This window comes from Clytia hemisphaerica, unplaced genomic scaffold (assembly GCF_902728285.1).
Source record: "Clytia hemisphaerica strain Z4C2 unplaced genomic scaffold, Clytia hemisphaerica genome assembly, whole genome shotgun sequence".
In the NCBI taxonomy this organism is placed as follows: Eukaryota; Metazoa; Cnidaria; class Hydrozoa; order Leptothecata; family Clytiidae; genus Clytia; species Clytia hemisphaerica.
Genome location: NW_027103384.1, coordinates 415,017 through 430,340, shown reverse-complemented (window position 1 = coordinate 430,340; position 15,324 = coordinate 415,017). Strand labels below are relative to the sequence as shown.

The 15,324-nt window shown below is 33.1% G+C and overlaps 1 protein-coding gene and 1 long non-coding RNA gene across 2 annotated transcripts; one reads left to right on the top strand and one right to left on the bottom strand.

Moving 5' to 3' along the window:
* Positions 1-2,318: 2,318 nt before the first annotated feature.
* LOC136824793 (uncharacterized) lies at positions 2,319-6,951 on the bottom strand. Its single transcript, XM_067080771.1, has 2 exons — positions 5,887-6,951; positions 2,319-2,636 (listed from the first exon to the last, which is right to left on the bottom strand). Exons 1-2 carry the CDS (start codon positions 6,666-6,668, stop codon positions 2,351-2,353), a joined length of 1,068 nt encoding a protein of 355 aa, XP_066936872.1. The 5' UTR covers positions 6,669-6,951; the 3' UTR covers positions 2,319-2,350.
* On the top strand, positions 3,275-4,531 carry LOC136824794 (uncharacterized). Its single transcript, XR_010849169.1, has 2 exons — positions 3,275-4,155; positions 4,349-4,531. It is a non-coding gene; the product is annotated as an uncharacterized lncRNA (long non-coding RNA).
* Positions 6,952-15,324: the final 8,373 nt, after the last annotated feature.

Below are 15,324 nucleotides of genomic sequence, written 5' to 3'. Positions count from 1 at the left end.
ATTAAATATTGGGAACTTTCGGCAAGTGATAGCAAGAAGGAGAGTGTTAACTTACATACAAGTTGTATGGGTAAAAGATGACAGCGTTCTCCCTCGTTAGGGGCTCCTCTTATCTTTATCAACTTTTAAACCAATCCAAAAAGATTATACGTCTATAATAGAAAACAGAACAAAATACCACCAGGGTAATATCGCAATCATTTATGTTATTTAATAATTTCGCTTTCATGTTGTATTTTACATTGACTTAATACTTTTCAAAGTTTACCGAACCAATTACTTTCGGATTTTTTTTCCAAGAGAATATCTAACGCATAGTTACGTTTTCTAGCTTTTTTTCATAAAAGCCGTAAAATTTCCCTATTTTTCCTGAAATGTTTACCAATTAAGAACGGTGTACACAAAGAACTCATAAAAATGAGTAGGTGTCTATTGAAACCCTTCTTTCCCTCAAAACACCCGAATCTAACACTGGTATACACAAACAGGACTATAAGATTTTTCGCGAGTGAAGAAATTTCAAACGAAAAACAAAACTTGAAAAAGACTAACATTTATGTTTGTGGTTAGCATATGATAAAATACACGTTTTTTATAAGAACAAACTAAATAAAAACATTAGGCTTTGATGGTCAAAATGTTAGAAGTTAAGAACAGGCTTTGCTCTGACTCTAATTTCTTAGGAAAATGGACAGAAATACTCAAAAAATGGCGAAAATAAGAGCATGTTAAAAACATTTTTAGGCTTAAAACTCAAAAAGTTAAAAACATTCAAAGGCTTAAAATTTTTTTGATTTTCTTATAAAGAAACGTGTAGCTATTATACTATACTATCGCTGTGTCTTTTTCACTTGAAAAATGAAAAATGGTTTCCAAAAAAATAGATAAGAAATATAATGAAAAAAAGCAAAAATTTGAAAATGAAAATGAAAATGAAATAAAAAAGTGAATTTAACCTCGTAAGCTTGGGACTACTCCTCTTCAAAATGAAACCTATTTCATCAAGATTTTGTTAATCTAATAAAACCCTTTGAGTTGAATTAGACATATTCTTTTGGTTAGTGAATACTATTCATTTGGAATGAAACTGAAAGTATAAAGAAATCGGTTAGTTGACATGTTTCCCAGCCGGCACACAACCTCAAAACAACGTTCATGTGACATTCATAACGTCCAAATAACGTTATTTGAACGTTAAAACAACGTTGTGTGCCAGCTGGGTTGTCAAATTCGCCAACATATGGAGGATATACCCTGTACTAAAAAAGTAAAAGATAAAAAGATGCTTAATTCCCTGATAAAATATTTTTATACCAAGACTACATTTGACATTTTTATCAAAGCTCTTGATTCTGATCTTGTAAAGTATACGTTTTTTTATAAGAGCATTCAACATTCCTTCGGATGTTCTTAACATGTTCTTATTTTGACCATTTTGTGAATATCTTTTAGACCATTTTCCTAACAAATTGGTTGTCTTCGATTCTGCAAAGCCTTAAAATGTTCATTACTTGTTCATAACAATTTCGTGATTGAAGTGTACTGATTCAATCTTTTTCAGATGACTCCTACGCAAAAATTTGAAAAGAAATCATAAAACCAATCGAGAAAATTTAGAGATTTTAGTCCAGCATTCAGGTCTACTTTTTCTGCAAATTTTGGACAAAATAAATATTTTCTAAAAGTTGAACGTAGACTTCATTTAATGAGCCTCAGCCGCGCCAACATCAGTCAATCGGAAAGGGTAGCACCCCCTCCCCAAGTAAAGTTTTTCGTGCGAAAATGAAGATAAAAAATAATAAAAAATGATATGATTTCAACTTCATTTTCGAATTTTTTGAAATGTTACAATGGCTTAAAATTAATTCAATAATCAACTTTATTTTATCTTTCATCGCACTCGATTGCACCAAGAGCAATATTGAAAAATTTTCCGACTGTCCAAATCTTTTGAATCAGACTTTAATACGGTACACGTTTTTTTTATAAGAACAAACTATATAAGAAAACGAGACTTCGATGGCGAAACGTTAAGAACAAGTTAAGTTAAGTTCAGAACATTTTAAGGCTTCGGGGACTAAAACATCCGATTTCTCAGGAAAATGGATAAAAATACCCACAAAATGGGGAAAATGAAGAACATTTTTAGGCTTAAAACTCAAAAAGTTAACAACATCTCAAGGCTTCACTGTGTTGCAGCAGTATCGTAAACAGTATTTGAAGATATACGTAATTGTTTAAGAAATAGAAGCCAGGAATTGAAAATGCCAAAGTATTAAAGATAATAGGATAAAAGAATTTTAAGAGATTTTACAACCTAGCTCCAAAATAATTTATTTTCAGGATATTATTAATTTGCTATTCTCATAATCTGTATTCTATTATGATGTTTGATGGGCCACCGTTTCATCCACGGGCCACCGAGTCTTGTTTCGAATTCCACCTCAGCCAATTTCTCAGATTCTAAAAACACTTTTCGATCATTCTGTTGTCGGTTGGTGAGAACAGACCAATCGATTTCTTTAACAGGGGTCTGTTGGCTTCGAAATAATGGTAACTTCTCATCAGATGGACGGCCGGTAGGTTGTCTTGGGTCTTGCCAACGTAAATCCATAGACCATCTAACATCGTTTGATCTGCAATATCGATCAATAAATACGTGTAAGGTAAATATTCTTTTCTTGTGAAAAACATTAATTGGTCTAAGAATTTGTTTGTTTCATATAATCTGTTGATAAATATCCCTAAACATGTCTTGAAATGTTTTAATATATATTCATGTTTGAGAACCAAGTACACACTGGTGAAAATACTTTTCTTAGTGGAGAAAGGTTTTCTTGTTTGAGATACCATTTCTCTCCTAAAGAAAAACATTCTTATTGATCTATGGGAAAAACTTTGTACGAGTTAATTAATCTTAGCATATTATTGAAATTTTTCAGATCAAAACTCAAAGAAAAGATTTCTTTATGAGAAGAAAACTTGAGTTCTCTAAAGAAATTTTTTCTTGGAATTTTTCTCAAGAAAAAAGTTCTTCTGAAAAGTTATCGAAAGTAATTTTTTCTTCAGAATATTCCTGAGGCCTTCACAATGGAATTAAAACATTTTTTTATTTCTATTGTGGCTTTTGAACAAAAGCTCTATTTATCTGAATTGAATTAGCCAAGCGTGGCTCCAGCAAATGTGAATTTACAAAAAGTGTAATACGAGCGTAATATCTCTCTCTTAAAAATTTATATGTGGTGTGATTGGAAGACTTTTGAAAATGGTAAGAATATTTTTTTTTAGTTTTCCTTTATGATTTCAAAATTTGTATACATATTAGGGACCAAATCTTAAATCTGTTCCCCTAGAGCCCTAGAGGTAATTCTAGTTAAGCAGTTTATTATTTTATTCTTGTTTAATAAGTGTTATTGATTGTTTGCCAACCTACTGGCGGGTGCTTATTTTGTTGTGCTTGTGTCTCATTGATTAACCTTTCATTCCAATGCCCCAAAATCTCTAAAACCTTTACCATTAAGATCGTGAAATTTTATCCATTTGAGTAAATCTAATTCAGTGCTTGCTAGCCTTATGGCGGGTGCTAATTTTGTTGTGCTTGTCAGCCTTCTGGTGGGTTAACCTTTTACTCGGATGACCTAAAACTTATACAAATAAAATCATCCAATTTTTTCCATTTGAGTAAATGTAATTCAGTGCTTGCTAGCCTTATGGCGGGTGCTAATTTTGTTGTGCTTGTCAGCCTTCTGGCACGTTAACCTTTTACTCGAATGACCTAAAACTTATACAAATAAAATAATCATCAATTTTTTTTCTATTTGAGTAAACGTAATTCAGTGCTTGCTAGCCTTATGACGGGAGCTAATTTTGTTGTGCTTGCCAGCCTTCTGGCGGGTTATCCTTTTACTCGAATGACTTAAAACATCATGTTTCGTCAGATTTGTTTTTTGTTTGTAAAATACGTAAGATATTTTTTGTCCTTGCTTCAATTAAGATCAGGGTTACAAAAATCGAAGTTTCTTTGTCGTTCTCTCTTTTCCTTTTTTCAGGACAACCGATGGTAACTGGACGCAGCTGACAGAAAACAACGTGACGATCATAGAACAGATAACGCCAAAAAAGCATCCAAGCTACCACAAGTTACCTACATTCAAAGTAGGTAAAAACTACTTTTGCCATGCACTTTCGAATCTTTGGTGTATTTTTATCTGATTAATTTTACTTTGTTTATAGAATTCCTGCTTATATCTATCGTATTAGCTTTTTAGTGGCTCTCGTTTCTACTCATAGGTCAATCCAGGTTCCAAAACAAGTAAATTTTAATATGCTCATTTTGATTGTTTTTCAGATTGACGAGGCTAAAGAGATGAAAGCTTTTTGTAACTATCAATTGACCGATTTTAACAATTACTGTTGATGACGTGGAGTAGAGCTGCCAAATATTAAATCAATTTATACTAAAATCATGTAGTATTTCAGTCAGTTACATTAAAATTAAAGTGAAAGATACAAATACAGAATACAACAGAAATTCATAATATTAATAATTGAATTGACCTGGAACTAAAATGAGCAGCTACCGTTCTTTCGACAACAATAAGACAAATAAGCATTGTAGAAAAGAATTTTTTACCGAAGAAAATTTCGAAAAGAAAAATGCACTAAATATTCAAAAAAAAATTACTCGCTTGAAGAAAAGCCTTCTTATATTCTTGCTGGGCAGAAGAGAAAAATTCTCTTGAGAGAAGTATACAATTCTTCTTAGAAGAAAATTATTTTCACCAGTTAAGAAAATGATTCTTAATTTGAGTTTATTTTTCTTATGATTTAAGAGTTTTTTCTTAAGATTGTTTTTCTTGTTTTCTTGATCAATAATATTTTTCTTGCTCCGCGGAAGAGAAATATATTCTTCTCTGAGGTTTTTTTTACTTGATAGAAGAAAATTATTTTCACCAGTGACTTAAAACCAGCTAAATGGTTATTTTAGGTAAGCTTTTAATTCATTCATTTCTACATAAATTGCACCATCCCTTCCTTAAATTATCACAATATTACAAAACTGGTTAAATTTGGGTTGTACTGGAAAGCTCTTGTTACGATCTATCTCTTCAGTGTACATGTTTTCAAAAGCCGAAATTCGCGGAGTAATAAGAAAAGTTCGAAAGTTCATTTGAACTGGAATTGGAAAAAATATTTTCTTTGATTACAGTAAGATCCTTAAAAAGCACTTTAAGAGTACACTCCTGTCTCACAGCCCCGGTGAAACTTTTTCCTTTCAATCTCAATAGGGATAAAAATTACATTGTTACAAGGCTAAAAAATCCAGTGGGAATAGTTTTGGAGTGAAATTTCAAAACAATGAATTTCGAGTGGAGACAAAATTAAAGTCGATTTCTCAGTGGGGCTGAAATTCTAGGGTATTTTTTCTACCGGGGACGAAATGTTTGCCAAGTTTTCTAGTAGGCCTGGGGGCCTAGCGGGTCTGTGACACAGGGGTGTACAGGTGCTTCACCTTGAACACACCCCATTCTCACAGACCAGGAAAGATTTTTTCAGTCAGTGGGAGTAAAAATAATGGACTGAAACTCAATGGGGATCGACGTTTTTATATTTTTTATGGGGAATTTAAATTGCCTTGTTTTCAAGTCAGAGAATTCAGAAAAATAGCTAATTATTTTGCAGTGGGGATTATTGGTTGATTTGATTATCTTTAGTGGGAACAAAAGTTGAATTATAATTTTTCATTGGGGACGGTATCTATTTTGGTCAATTTTTCAAGTGGGTCTGTGAGAATGGGGTGTTTGAAAGGGCCTAAGAATCTGTTCGAATTATTCAAAGTTTCGATTAATCGATGCTCAGATAAGCAAGGATTTATAATCTACTGACCTGTTTGTGGAACTTCGGTGAACGATCATATTACTGAAAAATAGGACTCCGCCATACGGTACTTCACATACTGTTTTATTCTCCAATCGACATCCAAAAGTCTCTTCGATCACATCTTTTTCAATCTCCAAATAAAAGGTACCACCAGCGCAACAAAAATGTTCAGCCAATTTCCCACTCGATTGAGTACCATCCATCATCTGCATACCACCATTGAATTCAGCTGTATCCAATAATGGTACCCAGCCGGTTAGGATCATAGTTTTCATACTTTCATCCTCAAAGTAAGAATTATCTTGATGCCAAGGTACAACTCCAACCTCGTAATCAGGTAGCTTGACTCTTAGATTCCAAACAGGGTGGCCAGCAATTTCACCAGAACCAATAAGCTGTTCACCAATATTCAATATCTTCTCATGTGACCAAAGTTCTCTCGCACCACCAGGAAGTATTCCAGATTTGTGTAACAATATAGCAGCTCCTGGGAATTCATACTCAATATGAGTAATCCTTTGGCAAAATCCTTTATCTTCATGTTTATGTTGAATTTTACCAGCTGTGTGTAATCGATCTGCCAGGTCATCAATTTGTCGCTCAATGCCTTCCTTAACACCATTGAGAACTTCAGGTTCAATCAAGTTAGGTACCATAAGCCATCCCTTATTAAAGAAATGTTTGATCTGTTCCTCAGATAGTTGACCTGGTTTGAAGGGTTGGTCCTTGTTCTGCTGTGGAGCTGTGTTGAAAGCATTACGCACATCCATTTTTTCGCTAAAGACCATACTTTGTACACATAAGACAGTCGACAAGTTTTTGCAGACGTTTTACGAAGTGATTATCTATAGAACTTAACGAGTGTTTGTTTATTTAGCGTTTAGGCTTTGTATCCGATTTCACTAAAACTTTACGCAGTATGCTCGTGTATGTAATTTCTTTCTTACTTGTACAGTTAGTAGAACGAACTCTTCCTTCGTTTTAGAGATAAGATCTGTATGGCTTTGATTTATAAACAAGTAGCAATAAATCTATCTTAATATTTCATCAGAGACAGACTTGTTATTTTTTGTGCCTTGTTTTTGGCTGATTCTCCTTAAAAGTTCGAAGATGCTACAAATATGACATAATGTTTCTCTGATCTCAAAGGTCGATGATACTGTAACGTGCTGCTTACTCTGTAACCTTTAAATTCAGACTATGCCGAAAGAAATCCAGACCATGATAGATAAAATTTTGTAGCTCGAAAACGGAATTATCAGCTAATCAGATTAAAAACAAACTGAAGTTGACCAAGAGCATTACTAAGAGTCGGGTCTGTTAGATAACAACACAAAATTTGGTTTCAGATTCACACTTACGTTAAATAGAGAATTAAGCTAGATGCATGCCGTAGCGCTAGATAACCGATGAAAAATCTTTACTCCGTTGCAAAAACTCCTCATTGATACCAATACGGGGAGCCAATGATGCTATCTTACCGTATGTAACCGATGAGTAATCTATTTCCGTGGCCAAAGTCAATGGATCATGACATTTATAGGTTCAAACGGAAAATTGGTAAAATAATATTTAAAGTCTGATGTCTGATGTAGGTCATAATGCTTCAAAATTTATTTGCAAAGCTATATAAAGTTTTTGATAAAATTCCATACACCCCTGTCTCACAGCCCTGGTAAAACTTTTTTCCCACAGCGGAGATAGAATGATCCACCGTAATCCCAATGGAGATAGAGATTCTATCATTGTTCCAAGCTTAAAAATCCAGTGGTGATGGTTTTGGAGTGCAATTTTTTTACAATGATTTGAATAAGGATGTAATCAAAGTCAATTTCCCAGTAGGGCTGAAATTTTGGGGTATTTTCAGTACCGGGGACGAAATTTTGGACAAATTTTCCAGTGGGGCTGGGGTCCCAGCGGGTCTGTGACACAGTGTTGTTTCCATTTCAAATACAGAAATCACTACTCACAAAATTTAAGATGCCAAACTTTTCATACCAAAAGAAATAGCTCATAATGCTACCGGGTGCGCCACAAAAAAGTTTCTCTCTTTAAAACTGATTTTTTCGAAATCTAAGAATTAAGAAACAACCATTCCTATTCCATCAGAAAGAAGAAAGATAAACTTAAATTTTGATGGGTCATTTAATAAATTCGATTCATTAGAACAAAAGTTATGCTCAATCGAATAAAAAAGTTACTTTCAGAAAGTGCCCGAAACGTTAAAAATCGACCTATCAAATTTTTATTTTAAAATTGGTAATCGCAAGAGGCTTTAAATGATTAAGACCATTTTTCAGTAATTAAACACATAAATTTTGAAACTGATGGAACGAAAGGGTTTAAAAGGTTCATCAAAATCATTTCAATTTACTTTTAAGGAGATTTTCCTCAGATTTTTGGTTCTAGACTGGATAAAGTATATGTAAGGCTGGATGTACCTTGAAACCCATATTTGATGTATTTTTATGAATTTTACCAGATTTTTTGGCTTTTTTCGACGAATTTTCTGCCTTTTATTAAAATTCTATCTTCCTTTATATAACAAACGGTCATTTAGACACCTATTTATCATTTTTAATGACTGAAACGAAAATACTGATGCATTATGTTATTATTTTTCTGTTTAATTTGATAGGTCGATTTTCAACGTTTTTGAGCACTTTCAAAAAGTAACTTTTTTATTCAATATAGCATAACTCTCGATCTCATCAACCAAATTTAATAAATGACCCATCAAAATTTAAGTTTATCTTTCTTCTTTCCAATGGAATAGGAATGGTTTTTTTAAAATTTTTAGATTTTGGGAAAATTAGTTTTAAAGAGAGAAACTTTTTTGTGGCGCACCCGGTATAACCTGATAATCAGCCAAGTGCAAAGCAAAACTTTCACAAATTTCAAATTTAGTTGCGTGCAAATTGGATCCCGAACCTGTTTAGTTTCAATAATATAATATAATATTCTGTGTGGTAAAATTCATTAACAAAGTAACAATGAAGCAATCCAGTTGAAATAAAAAAAGAAAATTATCCATTGAGATATAAATTAGAATATTTGATGAGAAAGATATCTCTCTTAATATATTCTTTCCTAATCAAATTTTCATCAAAAAGTACAAGAAATTTTTATAAGAAAAATAGAAATGAGGACTTCAACATTTATTTGAGCTGACCTTCAAAATATTTAAACTAATGATGACTTTTAGAGTGTTCACTACAAATCACAAATAACACGTATATTAATTTAACTAAATCATCGGTTAGTGTAAAACGCAGGTCACAGGTCACAGGTCACGGGTCACAGGTCACAGGTCAGTGTTGACAGGTCAGCTTTGATTACTGTAAAACACAAAGAAAATGTTTGAAAAACAGTTGTTAATGTCAATGATATAATTCCAAAAGTATTTTGTTGATCTAGAACTATTTTAAAGCTAAAAATCTACCCACGTGTTTACCACGTGATGTCGCGTTTTATGCCGTGTATAAGACGGACCTGTAATACTTGTATTATATATTACATCTATATCACACATGCAAAAAAAGTTATCTTTTCAATGTTATACGCATGTTACGAATGTTATATACAAAGAATAAAGAAATATTCGAATATCGATCTCACCTTTGCATTAAACAGCCCCTAACAGGAAAATAGCTATTTCACAATCACTAATGTCATATCTCATTTTATCTCCTGCATCGCCTTGGGTATGATAACAAGAATTGATGAAAATAGCGTCAATGGGATTATATTTCACAAATGTTTTAATATTTTTATCCCCTGCTTCGTATTTTTGATAAAATGACGTCACTATTTTCATCTCTCTAAAACAGCTCTCTTGGAGTATTTATTGTTTTCAAAACCTGTCAATCTATATCCACTTGCAGCGTCGGCATCCTATTGCGCATGATAAATATTTTATTGTTAATTGGTGTACAAAACCTCATACTTTGAGATAACATCATTATTTACATAATTTAAGTGTCATTTGTTGTCAATTTTTGGGGTTGATGATTTGTCGTTTAAGTCTTCTAAAATACCATATTTTGATATTACATTTCCATTACATATAATATTTTCAGGAACTTTTGTTATGAGTTGTATGTTATGGGTTGTATGTTACGAGTGCGTTACAGTTTTCCGGTCTGTAATTTGTATGACCTGTGACCTGTGACCCGTGACCTGTGACCCGCGACCCGTGACCTGTGACCTGTGACCTGTGTTTTACACTAACCGCTAAATCATTGTATTTGAAGTTTTCAGTTTAAAAAAATGTATACTACCATCGGTATGATTTTTTTTCCTTTTCTAATATGTAATAACAACTTTTACTTGAAAGATTTACTACACAATAGAAAAGTAACAGCAAAAAAAAAGGACCAGAAAGAAGTTTACTAAAATAAAATGAAAGATTTTACTAAAACTAAAAGAGAATAATTATACCAGCGACTCAACTTTGACACATACTGTAAATGAAAATGTTTTCATTTTGGATAATATTTCCTTCCGAAAAAGAAAACTTCGATTTCAATTTTATTGACCATTTTACCTTTGATCTCAGAAGGTCCAAGGAGCGGCGGAATAGAGTTAAATGAAGATGTTGGAGTTAAACATTACCAATTACACGCTTTTTTATAAGAATATATTTCATAAGAATATTCAAGATAAAGTTGCCAAAAATCAAGAATATGCTAAGAATATTACCATCATGGAATTTGACAACTGAAGCTAATAATACCATTTCTAAAGCATTTTCAATTATGAATTGCCAATTATTAAGTAAGGCTTCACTACTTTCACAAAAATGCCATTTTGTGCTTGAGACGTATGTATTAAATGTTAAATCTAGTCTTTATTAGGATCCTAACCTGAGAATGATGTAAGAATATTTTAGAGTGATTTTCCCCAAAAAATTAAGAATATCCATAATTGAAAAACACCATTCTTAAAGGGACCCCTCGCTTAAAAATGATAACAAGACACTCACTTCATAATCATATGAAAAGCAACTTCCCAAAGTATTAGCATGTAAAACTCTTTCTTCGCTCCATAATTACAAATTATAAATTTTGATGTTCACTCAACTTTCCGAAATTTCAACTGGCTTCTGAAGGCCTTCGAATTTTCTCGCGCTCTTGTCGCACCAAGTTGTTGACACAAATGCACCAGAATATTACAGTACGTGTGTAGAGGCCAGCTCTGGTTTGAACAGTCTAGAATCCGCGTTCTTCTCCTAAGAAAAACCCTTTGCTTGGAGTCGAGTTGCAGGTTTATGGAGAATCGATATCGGCTTCAGAACTCCCAATGAGCCCCGGTTGTGTTGGTTTCAGTCAGACGGAGACGCCATACTATTTTCAGAGGAATTTTTCGATATCTCTACAGGAACTAGCAGTAAGTTTTATGTTCTTTGAATATGTTGTTAGGGGTTTTTGGACCAATATAGTTTGATTTCCTAAATATCACAAACAAACGAGGGGTCCCTTTAAAGCGTGTAATTCAGACAGAAATATCCCTCTTACTTTGCATAGTTCGAAAGTCTTTGAAATCTTTCGACTCAACGAAATTTCTATACTTATATACTTTAGACCGAAGTTGCTACAATTTCACACGCCATACATGAAAAGAGCAATACAGATCTGTTGATGAAGATTCTAAATTCACTTCTCCGAAAGAAAATGTATAACAACTGAACCCAAAAAAAATTGTACAAACAGTCAAAGAAAAACATACTGTGTATTTTGTAGTAATGTATAGTGGCTATCAATCTTGACTGCCGTCAAGGAGGTCGAATGATCCACCGTAATCCCAATGGAGATAGAGATTCTATCATTGTTCCAAGCTTAAAAATCCAGTGGTGATGGTTTTGGAGTGCAATTTTTTTACAATGATTTGAATAAGGATGTAATTAAAGTCAATTTCCCAGTAGGGTGAAATTTTGAGGTATTTTTAGTACCGGGGACGAAATTTTGGCCGAATTTTTCAGTGGGGCTGGGGTCCCAGCGGGTCTGTGACACAGTGTTGTTTCCATTTCAAATACAGAGATCACTACTCACAAAATTTAAGATGCCCAACTTTTCATACCAAAAGAAATAGCTCATAATGCTATAACCTGATAATCAGCCAAGTGCAAAGCAAAACTTTCACAAATTTCAAATTTAGTTGCGTGCAAATTGGATCCCGAACCTGTTTAGTTTCAATAATATAATATAATATTCTGTGTGGTAAAATTCATTAACAAAGTAACAATGAAGCAATCCAGTTGAAATAAAAAAAGAAAATTATCCATTGAGATATAAATTAGAATATTTGATGAGAAAGATATCTCTCTTAATATCTTTCCTAATCAAATTTTCATCAAAAAGTACAAGAAATTTTTATAAGAAAAATAGAAATGAGGACTTCAACATTTATTTGAGCTGACCTTCAAAATATTTAAACTAATGATGACTTTTAGAGTGTTCACTACAAATCACAAATAACACGTATATTAATTTAACTAAATCATTGTATTTGAAGTTTTCAGTTTAAAAAAATGTATACTACCGGTATGATTTTTTTTCCTTTTCTAATATGTAATAACAACTTTTACTTGAAAGATTTACTACACAATAGAAAAGTAACAGCAAAAAAAAAGGACCAGAAAGAAGTTTACTAAAATAAAATGAAAGATTTTACTAAAACTAAAAGAGAATAATTATACCAGCGACTCAACTTTGACACATACTGTAAATGAAAATGTTTTCATTTTGGATAATATTTCCTTCCGAAAAAGAAAACTTCGATTTCAATTTTATTGACCATTTTACCTTTGATCTCAGAAGGTCCAAGGAGCGGCGGAATAGAGCTAAATGAGTTTGAGTTAAACATTACCGATTACACGCTTTTTTATAAGAATATATTTTATAAGAATATTCAAGATAAAGTTGCCAAAAATCAAGAATATGCTAAGAATATTACCATCATGGAATTTGACAACTGAAGCTAATAATACCATTTCTAAAGCATTTTCAATTATGAATTGCCAATTATTAAGTAAGGCTTCACTAGTTTCACAAAAATGCCATTTTATGCTTGAGACGTATGTATTAAATGTTAAATCTAGTCTGAATTAGGATCCTAACCTGAGAATGAAGTAAGAATATTTTAAAATGATTTTCCCCAAAAAATTAAGAATATCCATTGTTGAAAAACACCATTCTTAAAGCGTGTAATTCAGACAGAAATATCCCTTTGCATAGTTAGCAAGTCTTTGAAATCTTTCGACTCAACGAAATTTCTATACTTATATACTTTAGACCGAAGTTGCTACAATTTCACACGCCATACATGAAAAAAGCAATACAGATCTGTCGATGAAGATTCTAAATTCACTTCTCCGAAGCGAAAGAAAATGTATAAAAACTGAACCCAAAAAACTAGTACAAACAGTCAAAGAAAAACATACTGTGTGTTTTGTAGTAATGTAGCGGCTATCAACTTGACTGCCGTCTAGGAGGTCGGGGTTCGATTCGCACTCGGTGATGTGATTCACTTGGCAAGTGAATTTACCTTCTCCTGGGCCAACCTATGCCATATGAGGGGAATTGGGTAGACAGAAACTCAAGAAGCCTCTCTGTGACAGTGCTAGGTATCGATTCCACAACTCATGGTGGATGAGGTGAGAGTGCGCCGGCCTTGTTCCCTAGTGGCTCACACCGGATCGACGCACTTGATCCGTCGGTGTCTCGCAAGCCGACAAGCAGTGTAAACTAAAGCGTAAGATGGTTCCAACGAGACGACTCAAATACCGAGGCGCTCAATACACTCTTCTCGAGATGCATAAATTTATTGTTGTCCTCCTTTTCAAACAGATTTCATTGCTATAAAATTACATATTCACAATGATAATTGTGTTGTTTACACCTCATGAAACATTTTGAATTTCAAGTACTTTTGTTTTAGAGTTAATGTTTGCCTTTTGGGAATTTAAATTGGTTTAAATGTATAATTTCATAGCAATGAAATCTGTTTGAAAACGAGGACAACAATAAATTTATGCATCTCGAGAAGAGTGTATACAGGACCGGATATTCTCTGTAAGGAGAAGCCCGTCATCATAAATACTGTATATTTTCTAATAGGCTCTAATCGAAACAAAAATTCGAAAAAAGTTATCCTTTTTTCTGTAAATTTTCAAGCTTTTATACCGCTGCAACAGTAATCCAACTAAGATTTTTTCGGGGTATGCCAACTGGCAATCAAACACCAATGGAAGATGGCAAATTTACAACATGGGAGATTTGAAATTTTCTACGGTCTGAAATCCTAGGAGTGAAGGGAGCCAAATGACAATCACTATAGCCATCCATCAGTCGAGCTTTATACCAACACTGGAGGTAGTTTCTCAATCAAAAGAGGGTCCTACTGGGTCTAAAAACCAAAGGCAGGAAAACATGTTGTATTAACTGCTTCCCAATTTAGAAACTAAAGCTAGTCTAATTTTCCATCAATCAAATCATCGCAAGTGCGTCGAATTTCATCCAACATCGAATTTTGTGTGTTAAAATGCAAGTTGTAACTCGCAACTCGCGATTTTTTTTTTTAAATGCAACTCGTAACTCGTAACTTGTAACTCGCAACTCGCATCTTATCATATCACAAATGTGCAGAAACATCAAAAAGCGTAAAGAAGAAGTAATATTGATTGATGTGAAAAAATATCTTGAATAATTTTTCCAAAACTATATTATATTAGCTGTGTAAACATTTGGTGAGATTGTCTTACTTTGTTCCGTCATTTATTGTCAAAGCAGTGTTTATTAGTTTAAAGGTTTTATTTTTAAGTGTTCCCGTTTCATATCAGACACATATTTCATATCAGGCCGGTGTCTCCCTAGTGTAATATTGCTAATATTGTGCTGAATTAAACAACAAATTGTATTTCTTTTCCTCTTTCTGACCAATCTTAATCCACATCCGCGTCAGTCCAATGTGAAAAAGCTTGTAAATTAAAATTGATGAGTAAGCAAACGATATCACTCTTATTTAAGAGCAAAACCTTTAAGTCTTACTCATATGAACACCCTTCACAGGCTCACAGGCGCGGTGGAACATTTTTTACGGGGAAAAAAATAAATCGAAAGTATAGTGTGGTGAGCAAACTCTATTGTTTTCAGCTAAAAAAGAAATCCAGTCGGGATTGTTGTGACTTCGTCCAATCAGAAAACGTCGTCTGTTTTTATGAAAAGGAATATAAATAACCTGTATTTATACCCTTTCCGGTATTTTACCAGACTGTATCAATAACAAAACCAATTGTTATCGAAAGATCTCTGATAAATTTAAGTTCATTTGCTGGTATAGTCGGCAGGCACAAAGATAAAAACTAAATAATGAATGTCTTTTTCTTTTTCTTCGTATTTTCAGAGATAACGCCTTGTGGTTTTGAGAGAAAAATGTATTTTTATA

Coding starts and splice junctions, on each gene's coding strand:
- LOC136824793 (XM_067080771.1), bottom strand. CDS start 6,668: ATGGTCTTTAGCGAAAAAATGGATGTGCGTAATGCTTTCAACACAGCT. Junction 2,637..5,886: donor CACCGAAGTTCCACAAACAG/GTCAGTAGATTA, acceptor TCGATATTGCAG/ATCAAACGATGTTAGATGGT.